The sequence below is a fragment of the Gadus chalcogrammus genome, chromosome 11 (genome assembly GCF_026213295.1).
Source record: "Gadus chalcogrammus isolate NIFS_2021 chromosome 11, NIFS_Gcha_1.0, whole genome shotgun sequence".
Lineage (NCBI taxonomy): Eukaryota > Metazoa > Chordata > Actinopteri > Gadiformes > Gadidae > Gadus > Gadus chalcogrammus.
Window position 1 is genome coordinate 20,176,876 of NC_079422.1, and position 17,757 is coordinate 20,194,632.

The 17,757-nt window shown below is 43.0% G+C and overlaps 3 protein-coding genes across 4 annotated transcripts in view; all 3 read right to left on the reverse strand.

The window, feature by feature from the left end:
- Positions 1-1,232, reverse strand: part of LOC130391493 (eukaryotic translation initiation factor 3 subunit H) — a 51,720-nt gene extending 50,488 nt beyond the window's left edge. Inside the window, exon 1 of the mRNA XM_056601677.1 lies at positions 1,067-1,232. Within this exon, the coding sequence (XP_056457652.1) occupies positions 1,067-1,165 (99 nt within the window). The 5' untranslated portion in view covers positions 1,166-1,232. The remainder of the gene's footprint in view (positions 1-1,066) is intronic.
- Positions 1,233-2,171: 939 nt separating this feature from the next.
- LOC130392034 (double-strand-break repair protein rad21 homolog A-like) lies at positions 2,172-11,721 on the reverse strand. The gene is made up of 14 exons (XM_056602434.1): positions 11,533-11,721; positions 10,017-10,204; positions 9,427-9,556; positions 9,033-9,132; positions 8,815-8,921; positions 8,395-8,592; positions 7,908-8,033; positions 7,570-7,695; positions 7,170-7,393; positions 6,058-6,211; positions 5,331-5,476; positions 4,906-5,121; positions 4,708-4,791; positions 2,172-2,832 (listed from the first exon to the last, which is right to left on the reverse strand). Exons 2-14 carry the CDS (start codon positions 10,158-10,160, stop codon positions 2,641-2,643), a joined length of 1,947 nt encoding a protein of 648 aa, XP_056458409.1. The 5' UTR covers positions 10,161-10,204; positions 11,533-11,721; the 3' UTR covers positions 2,172-2,640.
- A 1,616-nt stretch (positions 11,722-13,337) lies between these two features.
- LOC130391347 (exostosin-1b-like) overlaps positions 13,338-17,757 on the reverse strand; it is a 53,591-nt gene continuing 49,171 nt past the window's right edge. For both annotated transcript variants that reach the window (XM_056601432.1, XM_056601431.1), the window contains one exon: positions 13,338-16,399. In XM_056601432.1, coding sequence (XP_056457407.1) covers positions 16,214-16,399 — 186 coding nt within the window. In that variant the 3' untranslated portion in view covers positions 13,338-16,213. The remainder of the gene's footprint in view (positions 16,400-17,757) is intronic.

Here is a 17,757-nt window from a genome sequence, read left to right on the forward strand (position 1 = left end):
ATCTGAAATTTAATACAAGAGGCATGGGCCTATTTGTTCACGTTAATTTGCAATGCCAGGATTAAAGAAAGTGGGCACTAGCTAAACTTTTGACATCGGGTAAAGTCAGGGTTAAACCCTCTATCCTTTCGAATTGTATGTTTCCAATTTTTCTAAAAAACCTCTTTAAACCTATTGAAACACAGACAAGACAGCATACTTATTTGTAACCTTAAAATGGGACTGCTGATACTTCACAAACAACGGTCGGAAATCATCTGTCAATGCAGATGTTTTTCATACACAACGGACCCTATTAAAGTCACAAGAAAATCTCCGTGAACCACAGGAAACGGTTTCAGCGAGTGTGGCCGTTCAATGGTTTCAACTGATGATAGATATAGATATATAGATATAAACAGGATTAATATATATATAATAGCATCACTTTAAGCGAAAAGTTTTACCACATCATTTTGACCAGGCCACTACACAGCAATGAACAAATAATAATGGTAGTGAGTTTTAATTATATTGATGAATTTAGTGAGCACTAAAATAATTCACTGTTGCACTTCTAGATCGCCCCCTTTTGTGACCAAACAACAGACTGTATAAAAATTACCCAACGGTGAATATCATAGGTTACTGAAGTCATCCCACTGAAAAAGTGAGTCATTAGATATTCAACCGAAAGTATATTATCATTAAGGATCTAGGGAAAATATCCATTTGGTTTCATTTTATTTGTACACCCAGATTTCAAATTCCAAATTCGCCCTAACACCGGCAGATTAACACCAACTAGAACTAGAAATTGTGGCTATGTGTATCTAATTGGCTTGGTCAACGTCTACATAATTGACGGGTTTTAATGGTGAAAGTGGTGACGTTAACTTATAGCCTCTGCCATAATGATAGTCCTGTCCCACACACATTTAAAAAGCTTATGGACCCACAGTGTCGCTCCGTTGTTTAGTATCCGCCATGATGAGGCTAACCCGATAGCATCTGGTAGCTTCCATCCTCACCTACACACACCACAACATACACAAATACATCAAAACCTCATATTAGGTATACTTACAAGTCCTTCGATCTGGATTTGCTTGACGGGCGAATCAAGGGTGCCGGTAGAAGACACAACGGCGGTCGCCGCCGAGGTGGAGTCTTTACGTGAAGCCATGATCGGGGAGCTGAACCACGAGAAAAGGCGGAGCTGTGTGAAGGACGGAAACTTCCGCTATCAGTCCGTTAGCTTGGTCGTCCGTGTAGGGATATTTGTTTTAATTTATTCGTTCCAGATTATACATTTAGTGAATGTTGGGAGATGGATATTTTTTATAAAAAAGTAAAAATAAAAGATAAACCTGAATAGTTAGTTCAATAAGATAACTCAAATTATTTACATGATTCGCCGTTACAGTTCCCACTTCTCAGATTCCTTATTCCAAAAGGATGTGATCCTTATAACTGGATCGGATGGGCCCTCATGTCCCTTCACACGGTAATACTGACGTATTTGAAATGGTGCTGCATTCATGTTATTAATGTGTATATTACTCCCTTTAAAATTTTGAGTGAGAAGCTTGCTGTTGGCTAGATCACCCCTATTCATTTTGGCAAGGTTACAAGGTTTCAATGACAGTGTGATGCCTTCATCAAAACTCAGAAATAGTATATCTCCATGGAAGACACTAGGGTTTCAAACGTACAAACTGCCAGCAATGAGTTTAAACACTCTGGTCTATTCAGATACATCCTGGCCCTCTTTATTAATCAAATCTGGGAGACATTAAACCAGTCCTCTGTGGACTTACAGCCTAAACATAAATCTTTTCACACATCTTTTTCACCCCTGAAAACCAGGTTCATACTTAAGTACAAGGCATTAAAAACAAATTATTTAAAACACGTTTATTTTAAATCTTTACAGATGTATCACAACTAGAAGTTACCCAGAGACTAAAAATGTGGGATACTGAACTTAACAAGTACATAGCTAGTAACATAATGCAAAAGTTGAATAAGCATAAATGCAGAAGTACAAAAAGAAACATGAAAAACAAAAATCCTGCCAGAATTATACAACTGAATTTCGATGCCCATTATAATTCGCCTACCCATATTTCAAGCTTATGATTATAATGAAGTTTTGAGGACAAGTGCAATGAGGGAGTTTAGAGTGATAGTCGATTTTATGAAAAAAGAGAAAACGACAGTACCTTTCCACCACATTTACAGTGTTCATTTAAATTCCTTTCAAACAAGGGGCACAGCCTCTAGGATCTGACACATTTCAGGAAGGCTTCATGTTTATGCACAAGTGGGACAAATTTGTGGAAACAGATTAGGTGGGAACTATGTTTCGATGCGAAAAGTACACAGGGGTCGACTGAATGAAAAGGGGCATGTCATAAATATAGTGATAGACATTCTTACTCTCTTACACTCCCGTTTAAGAAACCAAACGAATACTGCATGATTCATTTTGTAGTAGTACTGTTTAATCCTTTTTAAAACTGTCCCTGACCCTATCCCCTCCCTTTCCAAAAAAAAAAAGAACAAAATAAAAAATATAAGACAACAGTTCAGTGATTTAAAAATATCAAAACATAATGTAATGTTGCAGGCAAAACGTCCATTCGGTTCTTTCAATGTTTAAATGAGGTGGAATCTTGCTCCGGCGCAGGCGACGATGTCGCTGTAGGGCTCCGTCTGGGTGATCTCGATGGCCTGCTGCTTCTTCAGCACCAGGAAGCTGTAGAACTTGGCTGCGGCCTGCTTCCTGTTGTTGCTCCGGCAGAGCTCCAGCAGGCTGACCGAGTCGGCGCCGGTCTTTGCCATGACGCGCTGAAAGAACGAGGACGGAGAGACCGATCAGTGTCAATAGAGCGCCTCGATAGATCACTCAACTCGAAACCGTCTCCTCCCTTTTTATTGATGGCGGCAAAGAACAAGCGCCGTTGCATACAGGCAGCTCAAACACCTTCAATTTAAACTTTAGGAAAAGGTTGATATACATGGCATGAATAGGTTATCCACGTTACGTAGCAAAACAGATTTAACATTTAAATAAAGAATAAATGAAACCATGTCTTATTCCCAAGAAGGGACACAATAATTAGGGGTGTAAATCTCTGGCTTCATCACAATACGATATTTGCCGATGTCAAAAGTCTGCCGAGAAGATACAATTTAGATTAGATTCAGGGGCATGAGACGATATCATATGTCCATTTAACACAGCCTCTTACATTCACATCAACTTAATTATAATTTCATCATTTTATTTCTTTGCTCTTCCGGATATTTAAACAAAAACAATCAATTTTTAATACAAACTATGAAGTGCTACATTGCATTTAAGCGCAAAAGGATTTGTATGGCTTATATTAAAGAGCCTGTTATGATCTTTCATTTTGAACAAAGGCCATTCCCAACCTGTGTGGATCAGGGTTCACGCTAGACTTTTTCTTGGGCGGACAAATGTCAGACACTATTCCAGAATATCGGACATTTGGAATATCTTCCGGACGTTATTGAAAAAAAGTTGAAGTCTTTCAACCCCGGCCCAAGGCTCGATATGCGCATCAGCCTTGTCACCTTTTCCTCAGCTAGGCGGTTTCTGATAGATGTTTTAATCCTGTTTTGGAGAGAAAAGCCTCGTTCCGCAGGAACCCTGGGATTGTACTGGCAATTTTGGCCAGCTTTGCCCAGTCGGGAAAGATTTGTGCGACTGTGCGTTCACACCAAACGCGACAGGATCCCATACAAAGTGAACGTATAGACACGTATAGGGTGAATTTTCCACGAGAGAAAACCGGCGACAAGTTTTTATTTGTCGCGCCACACTTTCGCCGTGCACAGGCGAGCGCGTTCACGAGGAATTGTGCCGTGACAAATTCGCTCGAGTTGAAATATTTGAACTTTGACGCGAATTTCGCGTGATGACAGGCAATCAGCGATCAATAGCATGGCCACTGAGTGACATATGTATGCATGTGCGGGTGCACTGCACGCGTTCATGAATGCACGTTCGTGTTTGCCTCCCTGGTGAGCTCGGCCAGGAACCGCTACTGGTTTTCATAAGCTACTGATTAATTCATACATAAATGCAAACTTCTTTCTTTTTTTTCTCAGACATGTGGGCCATTTACATTTTATTATACCGGCCATGCGTGCGTGCAATCGGCCAATGTCCGGCTATAGCCGGCTAACGTGAACACTGGTGTTGATAGTTCTTCTAAACCGAAACATCCCTCGGAATCATTTTGGCTGTTAAGATAAACCGTGCGTGTTGGCCAGATCGGACACATTTTCCTGCCCAATTTGACTCTTTTTAGTCACGTTAGGCTGGTAAAACGGGAAATCTGCACAATCTGGCAATACAAAACTAGACATCCTCGCTCTCACACATGCTGCTTGCCTTGTTTAACTGGTGAACGGAAACGAGCATCATGGACACTTGCACAGAAATAGTTTCAAAAACCCGCCCAAGGAGATTGTCAAAATAAGAGCGCATTATACAGCGATATGCATTGATGTTTGGGTGATGCATCGATGCAGTTGGATCATTCGCCCATCAATCGATGTATCGATCTACATTGATGGATCGTTACACCCCTAATAAAAATCGTGGTCCTCAAACAACATTTTCAGTATTAAAGTCTGCCGTTTTATAAACCAGTGAAAGTCTTTGCATCTGCAAAAAGTTGTGCCGCCTACCTGAATACCATGGAGCATCTGTTGGGTTCTCTTGTTCCATCTCTTCTCCTCCTGATCCTGATCTGTACCCTGGCCTTCCTCATCCTACAAACGGACAATACAAACTCAAAGTTAGCGCACACAATGCCGAGACCCATGACCTAACCAAGCAGCCTTAGGTTGGTTGGATACTGGAGCTGGCTAGTTGTTCTTCCTGACCTCCTCCTCCTCGTCACTGTCCTTCTTGTCCTTGTCCTTCTCGCTGATGAGGTCCAGCTCTGGGACCAGCTGGGTGAGGTTGAGGCTGGGCTCCTCAGGGGGAAGGTCCACCACGGACATGTCCAACCTCTGGGTCAGTGCCAGGCGGTCGGCTGCGGCTGCTGCTGCTGCTGCTGCTGCTGCTGCTGCTGCAGCAACGGGCTCCAAGGGAGCGATCTGGTGGAGGACCCGTACAATCGTTAGCAACGAGTCCGTTGACATCGAGCCATTGTATCCGAAGTAGAAAGATGGAGGAATCCGCAAGAGCGGTCCCTCCAATCAATGTTTTGAAAATTGATGATTTCAGCATTTACCCAAAATCTACACTTTGTTATTATTTTTTAAACCGGAGTAAACAGGTAGTGGCCTCGGTAATCGGTACTCACAGGGAGGGCGGCCTCCTTGTCGGCTGCCTTGCGCTTGACCCCCCGGGGGGTGGCGGGAGGGGGCATGACGGTCTCGTCCAGGGTGGTCCGGCTGCCCTCGATCGCCGAGGCTCCGAGAATACTGGGCTCCTCCGTGATAGTCTGGTCTGAACGGAGCCAAGACAGTCATTGAAAGGATTACGTTTTCTTCTGAGCTTTGCCTTCCATCCTTCTCCCAGGAGAGGCAGACCTCTAACTAGTACAACACAGACCCAACGCCTTCCAAGTAGACGTGGTGATGAATCACAGCAGGAGCCAACTGGGACGATGCCCACTCTTTCCTTGTTTCCATATTACAACCAATCCTTGATTGATTACTTTATTGGTTGCAAACATGCAAGGGCGTTCATGTTATCCACTTGTTTGAGTATCTGTTTAAGGCTGAGTGTGAACTTGCGTAAAAAAATCACTTGAAGGCCAGCAGCATGTTAATGCAAGATCACTGAGCAACACACTCCGACAAGGACAGTTAAATTACATACAAGGATCTACTGTGTATGTCATTCGGAAACCATGGTTTCAAGTCTAGAATGGGAACGAGCAGCTCTGCACAGATCAGATAATCATCGCAGAGTACCCATCCGTTCCCACAGCGCCCATGTCGGAAATCAAACACATTTCAGGACAGATGCCTCGTTAGGGACAAGATCACACACACACACACGTCAAGTTTAGCGAGAGGGCTTACCGATGACATCTCTGTGCTGACTCATGATGTCCTCACGTGGCACCTCAGGGTTCTCCAGCTCCTTAAGGAACTCATCGAGACTGTCGGCCTCGCCGCCCTTCCTCCTCTTCCTCAGCTCGTCTGGCACCAGGGGTGTCAAGCAGCGCGTGAACATCTGGGAGGAGAGGCAGACAGAAGGGATTCAATTGTTTAAGTGCCACTACGACGTTGGTCTGAATGCAGAGTGTGCGCGGTACTAAAGGAAACGTTTCAAGGGCACACGTGCCCTACCATACGCTGAGGGAAACGTGCTGTGCTGAATTAATCATCCGTGAAGACTGTGCCTCCTGCAGTCCTCAAGAGTTGTGCATGTGCAAATTTGATAACTTAAAAAAGAACAACACTGCACCCGTTTCATGTAAAGAATGTCCTACTAGCCTCTGTAACATTTACATCAGTAGCATATAAATGTTATATCCACAACACTTCGGAAAAGTCTTTTCCCCAACACATGCATATGGCCACCAGAATAACCTTATGGCCCCTCACCAATCTGAATTCAAGGAGGGCCACTCCACTGAGACGGCCCTCCTTGCCATTGAAGATCAGCTTCACACAGCTTCCGAACAGCGTCCCTCCCCCCTCTCTCTTTGAAGGACCTTTCAGTAGCGTTAGACACAGAACTATCAGATCCTACAAGAACTTGGAATCTCAGGCTCTGCACTCGCCTTGCTCAAACCCTACCTCCCAGATCGCGCTTGAAGGGCGACCTGGAAAAAGTCTGGTGGTCTCACTGCTGGGGTCCCTCTGGGTTCTGTTCTTGGTCCCAGCCTCTTCTCTCGCTACACCAAGTCACCTGGTTCTGCATTTACCTAAATGGCTTTACCTCCCATAGTTATGAAGACAACAAAACTAAAGTCTGAAACCCAGGCAGTGCCCGAATCTTTGTGTGTCGGGGCGACATAGCTCTCATTCACACACACCACCAGAACCTTAATCTGGACAAGACTAGGATGCTCTTTTTTCCAGGGATGGCTTCTCCCACCCACGACCTCTCCAGCAATACAGAGGTTTATTTATAACAATCCTCTTCTTATCTTGACCCGAGCGGCAGTCGATCACCCGGCTCTCACCTTAAGCAGCCTTGGGTTCCAGAGGGGCTGTGCCGGGAGGGAGAAGAGCTTCTCCACACCACCGGTCTCCTTCCACATCATCAGCTTCTTGGTGGGCGGGGCCAGGTCCAGGGTTGTGACGATGTCGGAGTAGTCAGACAGCTGGGCGCGGATGGTCTTGCTGTCCAGCTCCTTGACGCTGTCCACAATCAGCTTCCTCTTGCGCTTCGCCTTGGTCTCTTTCACTATGGGTTGAGAAAAAAATGAAATAATTCAAAACGTACTTATATGACACACACAGTGAAAGACATTTGCAGTGTTGCACAAACACATGTTTTTAGTTTTTCCCCGATTCAGCTGGGTACCAGGTGATAACTTGAAGACCCCTTCTGCGTGCAGTCAGGTCGCAAGAGGTTCTCACCAGTAATGTCGATGGGCTCCAGAGCGAAGGCCTCCTCCTCGTTGGGTACCAGGGTGGTCTGCTCTGTCTGATCGGCCATGGCTGGCAGGGGCTCTACGGGTCCTGAGTCAGGGCTGTCTGGCCCCGCTACACACACACAATCAAATTCAAAGAACAAAAAACATTTGATTAGACATGCGGAACATACTTTGTTATCATTCTCAAAACCATTTCAATTCAAACTGTGGTTCATTAGATTTAAAAGTAATTGAATACCAATGCACCAAACTGTAACTCCCCATTCAAATATAAAGGACAAAACGTGTCCCACAACAATGACGTGAGGGAGCTCTACTGACGTGACTGGAGGTTGTCAAAGTCGTCCTCGTCGTCTCCGTGGTCCGGGGGCATCAGGACGCTCTCAGTGATGGCCGGAGGGTCGTCGAAGATACCGCCACCATCCTCGTTACTCAGCAGTTTGTCCACTGGGGTAGTAAAAAAAAATACAATTATTAAAAAGCTTGTCAGAGCTGATTTCGTAAAGATGCCTTTTAAATACTAGAAGATCTCGATGTGGAAGTATTGGACATTTTCCCTCTTTAATTCAGTACCCCGTGAAAACCCAAAGCCCAATCCTTTTTTATTTTATTTTTTTGAAAGGTTGCATTTGTGTTTTTTCAATTTATGTTGGGACAGCTCCACCATTACATTCTTTGTGGGGAAACATACGTTTTCAGAGAATTAAGTGGTTACTTACTTTCTATTTATGATGTGGTATAAAAATTTAATAATCTCTGCATACTCAACACAATGTTCGACTTGGCACGACAACACCAGTACCCTCACCCAACATGCCGCCGTCACTGTTGCCCATCGGGTTGTCGCCAAAGTCGTCGTACTCCATGGGGTTCGACTTCTCAGGGAGGACGGCGGGACCGGGCTCCGACTCCAGGAGCAGGTTGGACTCTGTGGGGCCGTGCATGATGTCCTCCTCGAACGCACTGGCGTCGCGCATCATCTCGCGGTCGTCCATACCAAAGTCCGCTGGAAATGGGTTAAGATAAGAAGGTGTGCGGAGAGACAAGTGATGCAGCAGCAAACTCAAAACATCAGAAAGCCTAAAGAAAATGGAAAGTCTGAGCAGTGTAATAACACATCCCATGCAACCATCTATATATATTCTCTGGCTGGGCATTTTAGGTCCTATTCAGGTCTCATGTAGGTGGGGAACACATGTGGGTGTTTGCAGTGCTGTCCTGGTCTTACCAAAGTCATTGTCCTGCATTAGGCTGAGGTTGCCTACATCTTCCCTCATTGTAATCTCCTCAACTCTGCTCTGGTTCAGGGTAAACTGCTGGGCCACGTCGATGTCACTGAAACACAAGGGCATAGACTTGTTCATATAGCATATGTACACTGCTGACAGGAATGACCACACTTGGTGCTGAAATTGGACACACACACACGATGATAAGCAGACTCACTCTAGGTCAGGCAGGGGTTGGTCGAAGTCATGGAACTCCTCGGGGAGGGTGATGGCGTTGTAGGCAGCCTCTCTGTTCTCCTCGGGCAGATCCACCACACCTGAAAGAACACAAGAACAAGAAGAACCCGTCAGCATACTGGGTGGGCTAGGCAAGGATTTTACTGCAGGTGACATGATGGATTTTATTCTTGTTAGACCAATTTACAGTAGAAAAGCTTCTTATAATATAAACTATACCGTAAATATTGTTCAGTAAAAGTATCATTGTGGCTTGTTGTTGTCATCATGTTTTTGACCTGAAGTCAAAGTTGGAAATAATCCAATCCTCTTTGCTTTTTTGCACATCTAGACAATATACCGACTTCGGATATCGACTTCAGCCCATGCCTCACCTGGTCTGAAAGCCATTTTGATCTTGATGAAAGCCTCGTTACAGTCAGCCAGCAGGTACTTGGCCTTCCTGTGGTAGATCCTCACCACGCCCAGAAGAAGGTGACCCGATGTCCGCAGAGCCATCTTCACCTGCAAATAGGGGGGGGGATTTCTTTAGTTCGATGGTTCCTTCACAATAGAGGTCCACTTTCAACCGAGTTTTAACTCCAACTGCCTCAACCACTCGTCAGCACAGAATAAACTAACTTCCAGCAAAACAACCAACAATGAGCAGCACTAACCGCAACCAAAAATGAACGCCCTCGTTGATAGCACTTGGAGGCACAGATTTATATTTGGTAGGACAAGCAATAGCATCAAGAAAAGAAAATGGCAAGGAAAATAAGCATAAATAGTTCATAAAGAAGCAAAATTGAATTGAATAAGGCAATATAAACATCATAATAACAGTAGCATCACAAACCACTTGTTTTTCTTTCCAAACCATGATGAGTCTATTCAACAACCCTATGAGTTGATGAGTTGGAATGATTAAGAGCTATTACCATTATGTTTGTGAGTCGTGCAGCACCGGCAGGCGAGTGTTTACCTTGGGACAGATGATGCTCTCCACGCTACTCTCCAGGTTGCATTCAAACACGTGGGCCTTGGTCAGCTTCTTGTCCCAGTGGGCCGCCAGCCAGATCTTGGCTAGCGGCCCACGTTTACTCAGGACAAAGTGGGCGTAGAACATTGCCCCGGTTCACGTCTCACACGCTCACTCGCACTGGGGGAGGTCTGTAAGGGGTGGAACAGTCGCAACAATGTGGAAATCAGTCTATGGTTGTGGAACTGGCAATCATAACATCAACAAGTTCCATGATGTCTTCCTCCAAATTACTTTGAGCTACAATTTTGCAGAGGCTTTCCCTTTCGTTTGGTTTGGTGATTGATCATCATAGCATTTAATGTGATAATACATTATTGAACTGTAAGTACTGTACTACTGATGTGGTAGTTGTAATGACCATGTGTGGGAGTAGTTTTTCAAACTCAAAAGCACTTTGTACAGACAAACAACTACATGTTTATAGGAAAATGAATTCAAATCCGATGATATGATGATTAAAGATGAAAGTAGATTCAAAGAGCGATGAAGACTAGTCAACAAGTTGGAGGGTGATGGTTTTGATCATAATAACTGATCGACTGTGGTCAGGGCCCCATGCACGTCATTCAATTTGATACCACATCAGCCGGCTACAGATAATAGTCAACAAACTAGTGTACAACTTGAAAAACACATGCAGGAAAACAAAAAGTGCTCTCCAAAAGATCATCTAAACACGGAAGGGGATGAGATTGTACAAAGTCTGTATAACGTTACAGTAGTTTTCATTGGAAGCCTTGATGAGTTGATACGAGCAACACAGAGACTACACTCAGATGGTCTGCAAACGTGGTCGCTGGGATTCAAACCGGCCATTAATATAGTTTCCCAGCACGTTCCAATAAGTAGTGAATCTACATGGTAACAAGTAACATTAGGGACACCCCGATGCTAAAGAAAACACAACTGCAACACAAGAGTTCCGCCTTTTCTACGCCACGAACAATAATAGATCAATAACAAAAGTCTCCGACCCGCCGCACACATTATTACATTATTATACGTTGGTAGTTTCGGTTGTTCGCGAGATCCTCACCGCCTCGGACGCGCGTGCTTATATTTAAGAGATACAAAAAAACGCGCCATTGACTGAATCCCGACCCAGAAAATAGTCGGCGCCATGTACGACCGAAACGATGGCCACAAGTGATTCATTGCGTCGCAAAAAACTGAAGAGTTTAGCTAGTTATTAACATCCCCGAGGTTTACCTGAGCGGGGGTAGTTTCTGAAATGCTAGAAAGGACGACCACGGTTAGTATAACGCAAAACGAGCCCACATGAGCGGGGAACAAGGCGCGCTTCTGACTACTTTTTCCTCTAGCTGCGTTAGCTGTTGGCTAACGGCTTCAAGTAGCTGAAAGGCCGCGATGGACAAACCGACAGTGTGCATGCTCGTTCGCCTGTTTTGCTACATCGCTTCTAATAAGTACGTGTTTCCACGGTGAAAATTCTTACCTGTGCTACCCCCTTGACGGCGAAATAAAAAATATATTATGTAATTTCTCCCAGCGAATTCTCCCCTGTTGTACTCATTAAAAGAGCCAAGATGGCGCCAGTTGCCTTCCTCCCGCTCAGTGGCGTCCTTTTAAATCAGCAGGATGTTTACACTCAAACATGGCGGAGGAGGAGTCCCACATAAGCTCTACAACGCTGTGTAGTCTGCATAGGGGGCGATAGAGCACACTTTGGATGGTTAATAGGAACCACCAATTCGGGGGGGGGGGGGATTTTGGGGAACATTATGTACATGTGTTTTGATTTGATGAAGAATAAACGATTACACACTCGTTGCTTTTATGATTGACGTTACGGTGTTTGCAGACGCGTGGCCAACACCGATATGAAGAGTAAGAAAAATAGAAATATAGTATATGCGAGTTTTTATCATAAAACTTACCAATGGAAATATGGGCTCCTTAATTAAAAGGCTTCCTGCATGTAAACCATCCTGCAGCAGTTATTTTAAAACGGAAATGGAGAAAGCATGCTGATTGAATGGTCTCGAAACTAATTTTGACTGAATTTGCCTCGCATGTATATAAGTACAAGACAAGTAGACGTATAAAAGTAAAAGTAGTGACGCTACTAATAACCATCCCAAAAAGACACTGAACATCTCAATGCATGCCTCTATCCAAGTTCACTGCACAGACAGGGGTCCCCCCCCCCGTAATGTCTGTTATATGTGATGATCCAGATTGCAGATCGCCGCATGATGCCATCATGGGTAGATATAGACAGCCGCAGAGTTTCCTCCCAAACTAATTCATAACTGAGTGCTAAGAGCGCCTGCCATGGTTTCGCATGGGATTGGATATCTTGCCTTTGCCCAGCATCATAAGTTACAAATAATAACCATCTGGTCATACGCTATCCAAGAGCAACATTATATCCATATTTACAAACAGATGTGGAAAATGTAATTGCTGCACCATGCAGCAGCTGTAGGCACATCCAGGCCTACAGAATGACAATAAAGGTTTGTAGTGTCCGATTAATTGGATTCTTCTCATGCTACAAACATGTTTTTGGTTAAAAGTGCAATGAGTCAGGGAACTAAATGAGGTTTGGGAAAAACCCAGACCAACCTCGCCCTGCTGTAAGCGATTACAATCATGTGAATTTACATATTCAGCCAACTTGTGATACTTTGTCTTAAAAATATGATTTATTTATAGACACCAAGTACGCCTGATGCCTTTAGGACTACATCTATTCAGTGATTGATTCTTGATCTTCTTACCAGCGTTTCCTAGTCAGGGTCAGGGGTTTGGACATCAGTGTCGCTGCTGTAGGCGCGTAGACAGAGAGACGTCTAGAGATGCCATCGCCAGATAACCGACTCATTCCTTCAAGTTCACAGTGGTTGATCATTTAAGGGTCAATAACAAGCCTTGCGTTTGGGAGGTGGGTGGAAACACGTGCAAAATAGAGACACGATTGCTGAATTAATTTCCATAATAAGAAGGTGGTTGAATATGTCAGTATAAAAATGGCAAGCAGTTTAGAAGCAAAGGCTTCCTGCGAAAGGCATACAACACCGAAGAGATATAGTGTGAACAGGACGATCAAACAAGACTAATTTGACTGAATTAAAATGTTCCCCTCTTGGCATTGTCATGTTGGCCATCCTAACCAAGGATGGATATTACGACTGAAGTCACTTTGTTGGTCTTAGTTTCTCTAATAACGACTCCAACAGATTTATGAAAACAGTGATTAGTTGCTTATAAATGAATATCATTGAACATGTTAAAAATGTTGTTGGCTGACTATACGGTAAAAACAGAAAAAACAAAGACAGGTGGATTATTTCAAATGTTTTATTTCATCTGGTTTTTATTTATCAAAACCGTTTAAAAAAGTGATTTTTCCTCTATCTTTCCATCTATAAAATTAGGTCTGTAGTTAGAGTGAAGGAAGCAGGCAAAGTTAAAATCCCCATAAAATTATGTCTGATACAGCGTACAAGGGTGTAATGGTACCGTTCATATTACTATACTTGTGGAGACCAGAGGGGGCTTTTGAGCCTTACAATGCCTATAAAAGTTTCCTACAACAGAGAATGCAGGAATGTCAGTCCCATTTATGTGTGGTAAATGATAAAGCTTAATAGCATTCCAGTGTTACATGACTTCTAGGGGTGCAGTTATGTGTAACTGGACATCAACTCAAAGTGATACGAAAGAAAAAATAAAATGAAGAAAATAAAGAACAGACTTGTTCTTACACAAAGCCGAGAACTCAAAAGTGTCTTTCCTTTAAAGGCACATTGATAATACAAACCACTATCCTAAATGAGATAGAAATGATAGATAGGGTGGAGATCAAATTAAATTTGTATCCTTCTCATATTGCACCAGGATAACTTCTACAGAACAATTTGGTTTCATGTGACCATGAAGTTTTCTGGAATTTCACACACATCCATACAAACTCTCAATACACTCTACACACTTTCTTTCAATCAATAATTTCCTGTTCACTCACACAATATTTTTCGATTTCATAAATAACTCCCTAGAAATGATCAATTGGCACAAGTTAAGGGGTGGATGGTAGGTTATGTGGCCAGAAGAATAAAGTAAAAGACAAATTAGACGAACTGTGGTGATGTTTGGCCACAAATTCATTGGAGGCTTCCTACGAAAATATCCATTGGCAGTTCATTGAACAACAACCCCTTCGATAAAGAATAAAAGTTGGAAAGAAATAGAAGCACATTCCAGTTAAGTCAAAATAAAATACAAAAATAAACAACTTGATATGACATGTCAAGACCACAGGAGGAATAGACTTGAGCTACGTTGACTACACAAACAAACGAAAAATCCTTTACTCTGAGCTCAATCTAAGATTCTGCGTAAAATAAATTACCAGGCATACATTAATGATGCGATGCAGTCCATGATGATATTCAGATGTTATCAAGCCATTTGACATTCTTTGTGTCATATTAACAGTACCGGACATTATTGTACCCAAATAATTTATAGAATTTGCAGGATATATGTTACTTTGGTGAAATTGTTTGAACCAAACTCTTTCTGAGAGCAACAGTTTAGTATGTTAAAAAAAAATCAATAGTGAGTAAATTAACAAAACATTAAAATCAAATAAAATTGTAATTTGAAAGATAATTTATGATCAGACTAGGCCTTTTTGCATAATTAGGAAAACCTTTAGCATTGCATATTAACATTTCTGCTTGTTCAATCAGTTAGTTGAGAAGGTGTCACCGCTTGACTAACATCCATAAAGCCGGTGTGAGTCTTACCACTGTCTGAGAGTAGGAGAGTTTAGAAAACCGATTACTGGTTTGCTCCTCAACAACTCACGTTCACTCAACAAGGCATTTTAAGCAATCCTCCGTTTATCTTCAGGTTAAAAACACATTCAAGTAACACTTCAGGCTGTTCATGAAGCCGAATAACATTAAACCTCAAAACTGCCATTTCTTTAAAAAATAATGAAGAACTAAAACGATGAAAGACATGATGCAGTTTGGTTAAATTATTAAACATGGGTCTGTGTGAGAAGTAGGGCAATAACTGGCATCGTTCACAGATTTTCCACCAAATTCATAGCATGTTTCTGTGGAAACTCTCAAACGTCTTAACATAATGAAGTACTTACTTTGAGCTAATCAAAGAGATTAATATGATTGCTGCTTATTATGTACTAATTTTGTGTTTGTTTAAAAAGAGAATTCTGTTGAGAATGAATGACATTTTGATTAGAAAGCAGAAAAGTTAGTGTTATTTTGAATACCTATATAGAGTTTGAACAATTTCCTCTTAGGGAAAGAAAAGTGGGCAAAAAACAACAAACGGGACAAAAGCAAAAAACAAGAACAAAAAAAGCATTGAAAAGCAGCAAGATCAAGGTGCTAATTTACACAAGTCCACTATTCAGGACTCCCAAATCCCAATGAAATTCGATTTATATTGAGGCACTGTGAAAATTCTTTGTTAATCATGATTAATTTCTGTTGCTAAGGGAGTCAGGGAAGGGGTCTGTCCTTCACCCGCCATGCTGGATTGGGTTTGAGAGAAAGTGAGAAAGATCAAGAGAGAGAATGAATAACACCGGCCGTTCTTTCACCATATTAAAAAAATAACTACACTCTTCCAAAATAAGCCTATCCTCTTTGTTGTGGTCGTTACTATGAATGATATCCAGCCTCCAAAAGTCTTTGCTTTGAGTCTGTGCATTTACTTAGCAGGTGTTGAGAACTTGTTCTTGAAGATCCATAAAATCCAACCACTCAAGCTTTCCTTGAAGACCTTGTGACCTGGACTATCTGTAAAACGACCAACTGCCCATCGTCTCGTAGTCTGTGACTATCAACATGTGAGCCTGGAGTGGCGTGCAGGGTTAGCTCAGATGCTCCTTCTGGACCACATTTTGGTCTGAACCAGCATCACCAGCATCCCTGACCTCAAAGTGTTCACAATGCCAACTTACGCCCCTGCAGGACACGACAGGAGAGAGAGCAGGCGGGTAGCATTAACCAGATGGGGGGCCTCGACAGATTCCATCCAACCGTCCTCCGCACTCATTTCCTCCAAAACACTGGATCTCCATGCGTTTTCCCCCACGCCTCTACCCAGGGGTGGAGTGCGCTTGGGTAGGGTTATAGCCGCTCGATGTCCTTGTACTTCTTGCGCAGTATGGACACCTGGTCCTTGAAGAGGACTGGGTCCAGCCGCATCTGGGAGTGCACCAGGGGCATGCTGCCAAACCAGCTGGCAAACTTGTTCATGCAGGTCTGACGCTGGGCGAAGTGGTCCGGGTCGGCCCAGCGAGAGGCCCGCGACGTCTGAGTTGGCGGGAGGGACATAGAGAGAGAACAGAAAGAGGAACAGTGAGAGAATTGAAGAACGATAAAGCAAAAGGGAAGGGGAGAAAAAATGCATACAGAGGAGATGAGGGAGACAGATGGGAGAGGAGAAGAGAAGAGAGTTGGCAAATGGAGGTGTGGAGGGGTGACCACAGGAGTCGGGAAGGAAATTGGTGTTGAAGTCAGAGAGAGAGAGATTGGATGGAGTATGGGAGAGGGAAGTAGAAAGGACGTGTGAAGAAGAATGGGACAAAGGAAATGAATAACGCATCGGTGGTTATTCTGACCTTTTAGAGTCCATTGTGATTATTCATGAGTTATTTATTAAGGCCCAAGCAGCAAGGAAGACATTTCCATTTTGTCGAACAAAACTGGTGTTTTCTATACTTTTCCGCTACCAAATGCTTTGGTGGGTGCATAATTTGTCTGAAAGACGTCAGGAGAAGGCATCAGTAGTCATGCAGATACTCTCTACGAATACGGCTGAAGTCTGTAATTACTATAACGGTAAAGTCATTTAGCAGACGCTATAATTAAAAGAGTGCAAAGGGAAGTCTGATAGGCTGTAGCAGACATTGGGGATCAAATTCAGTATTTTTCAACTGGGGAGTAACGTTTCACAAGAATGAAAAACAAATTGCGGCCTGCAACATCAACTTCGTCTCACAGATTTTGGACCATTGTCGAATTGGTTGAGGATAGGGATGGGCAAAATGATTATTTCCCGGGAACTAGTTATTTCAGTTCAGTTCACTATAACGATTCATTTGATTGATTCGTTCGTTTTGATTCGTTCGTTACGTCAGATTACTTCATTTGACAGGGAATCTCACTGGTGGTGTCTGCCCCCTCCCCCCTGCGAGACGGCCCTAAGCATAATTTAAGCGATTTCTAGGCTCTACCCCCCGTGAAAATCGACAAGATATACTAGATAGTATAACCAAACGTCCCACCAATATTTATACCACTTGCTTACTCTCTATATGTCATTCATGGTTTTATATTTATAATTATATTTTTTATATTTAATTCTTCATTATTCAGGCATTACAGAACTTTCATGGTCATAAATAAAAAATACGAACTGCAGTTTAATTTCGTTTTTTGTTCTTGAATTGAAGTAGAATGGAGCAAAGACTCCTGGGATTGGGAAATGCGTTTATCCAATAAACAGATGGAGGTCAAGTCTATTTTCGGAAATGTAGGGGGATATATGAGTGGCCCCACGTCGAATGGTATGACCCAAGATACTTCAGACAGAGAAAGCGCGCAAATTCGACGGTACCGCCTTGTCATTTTTTACCCAGGTGCCATGGCAACACCATTGCTACCTCTCA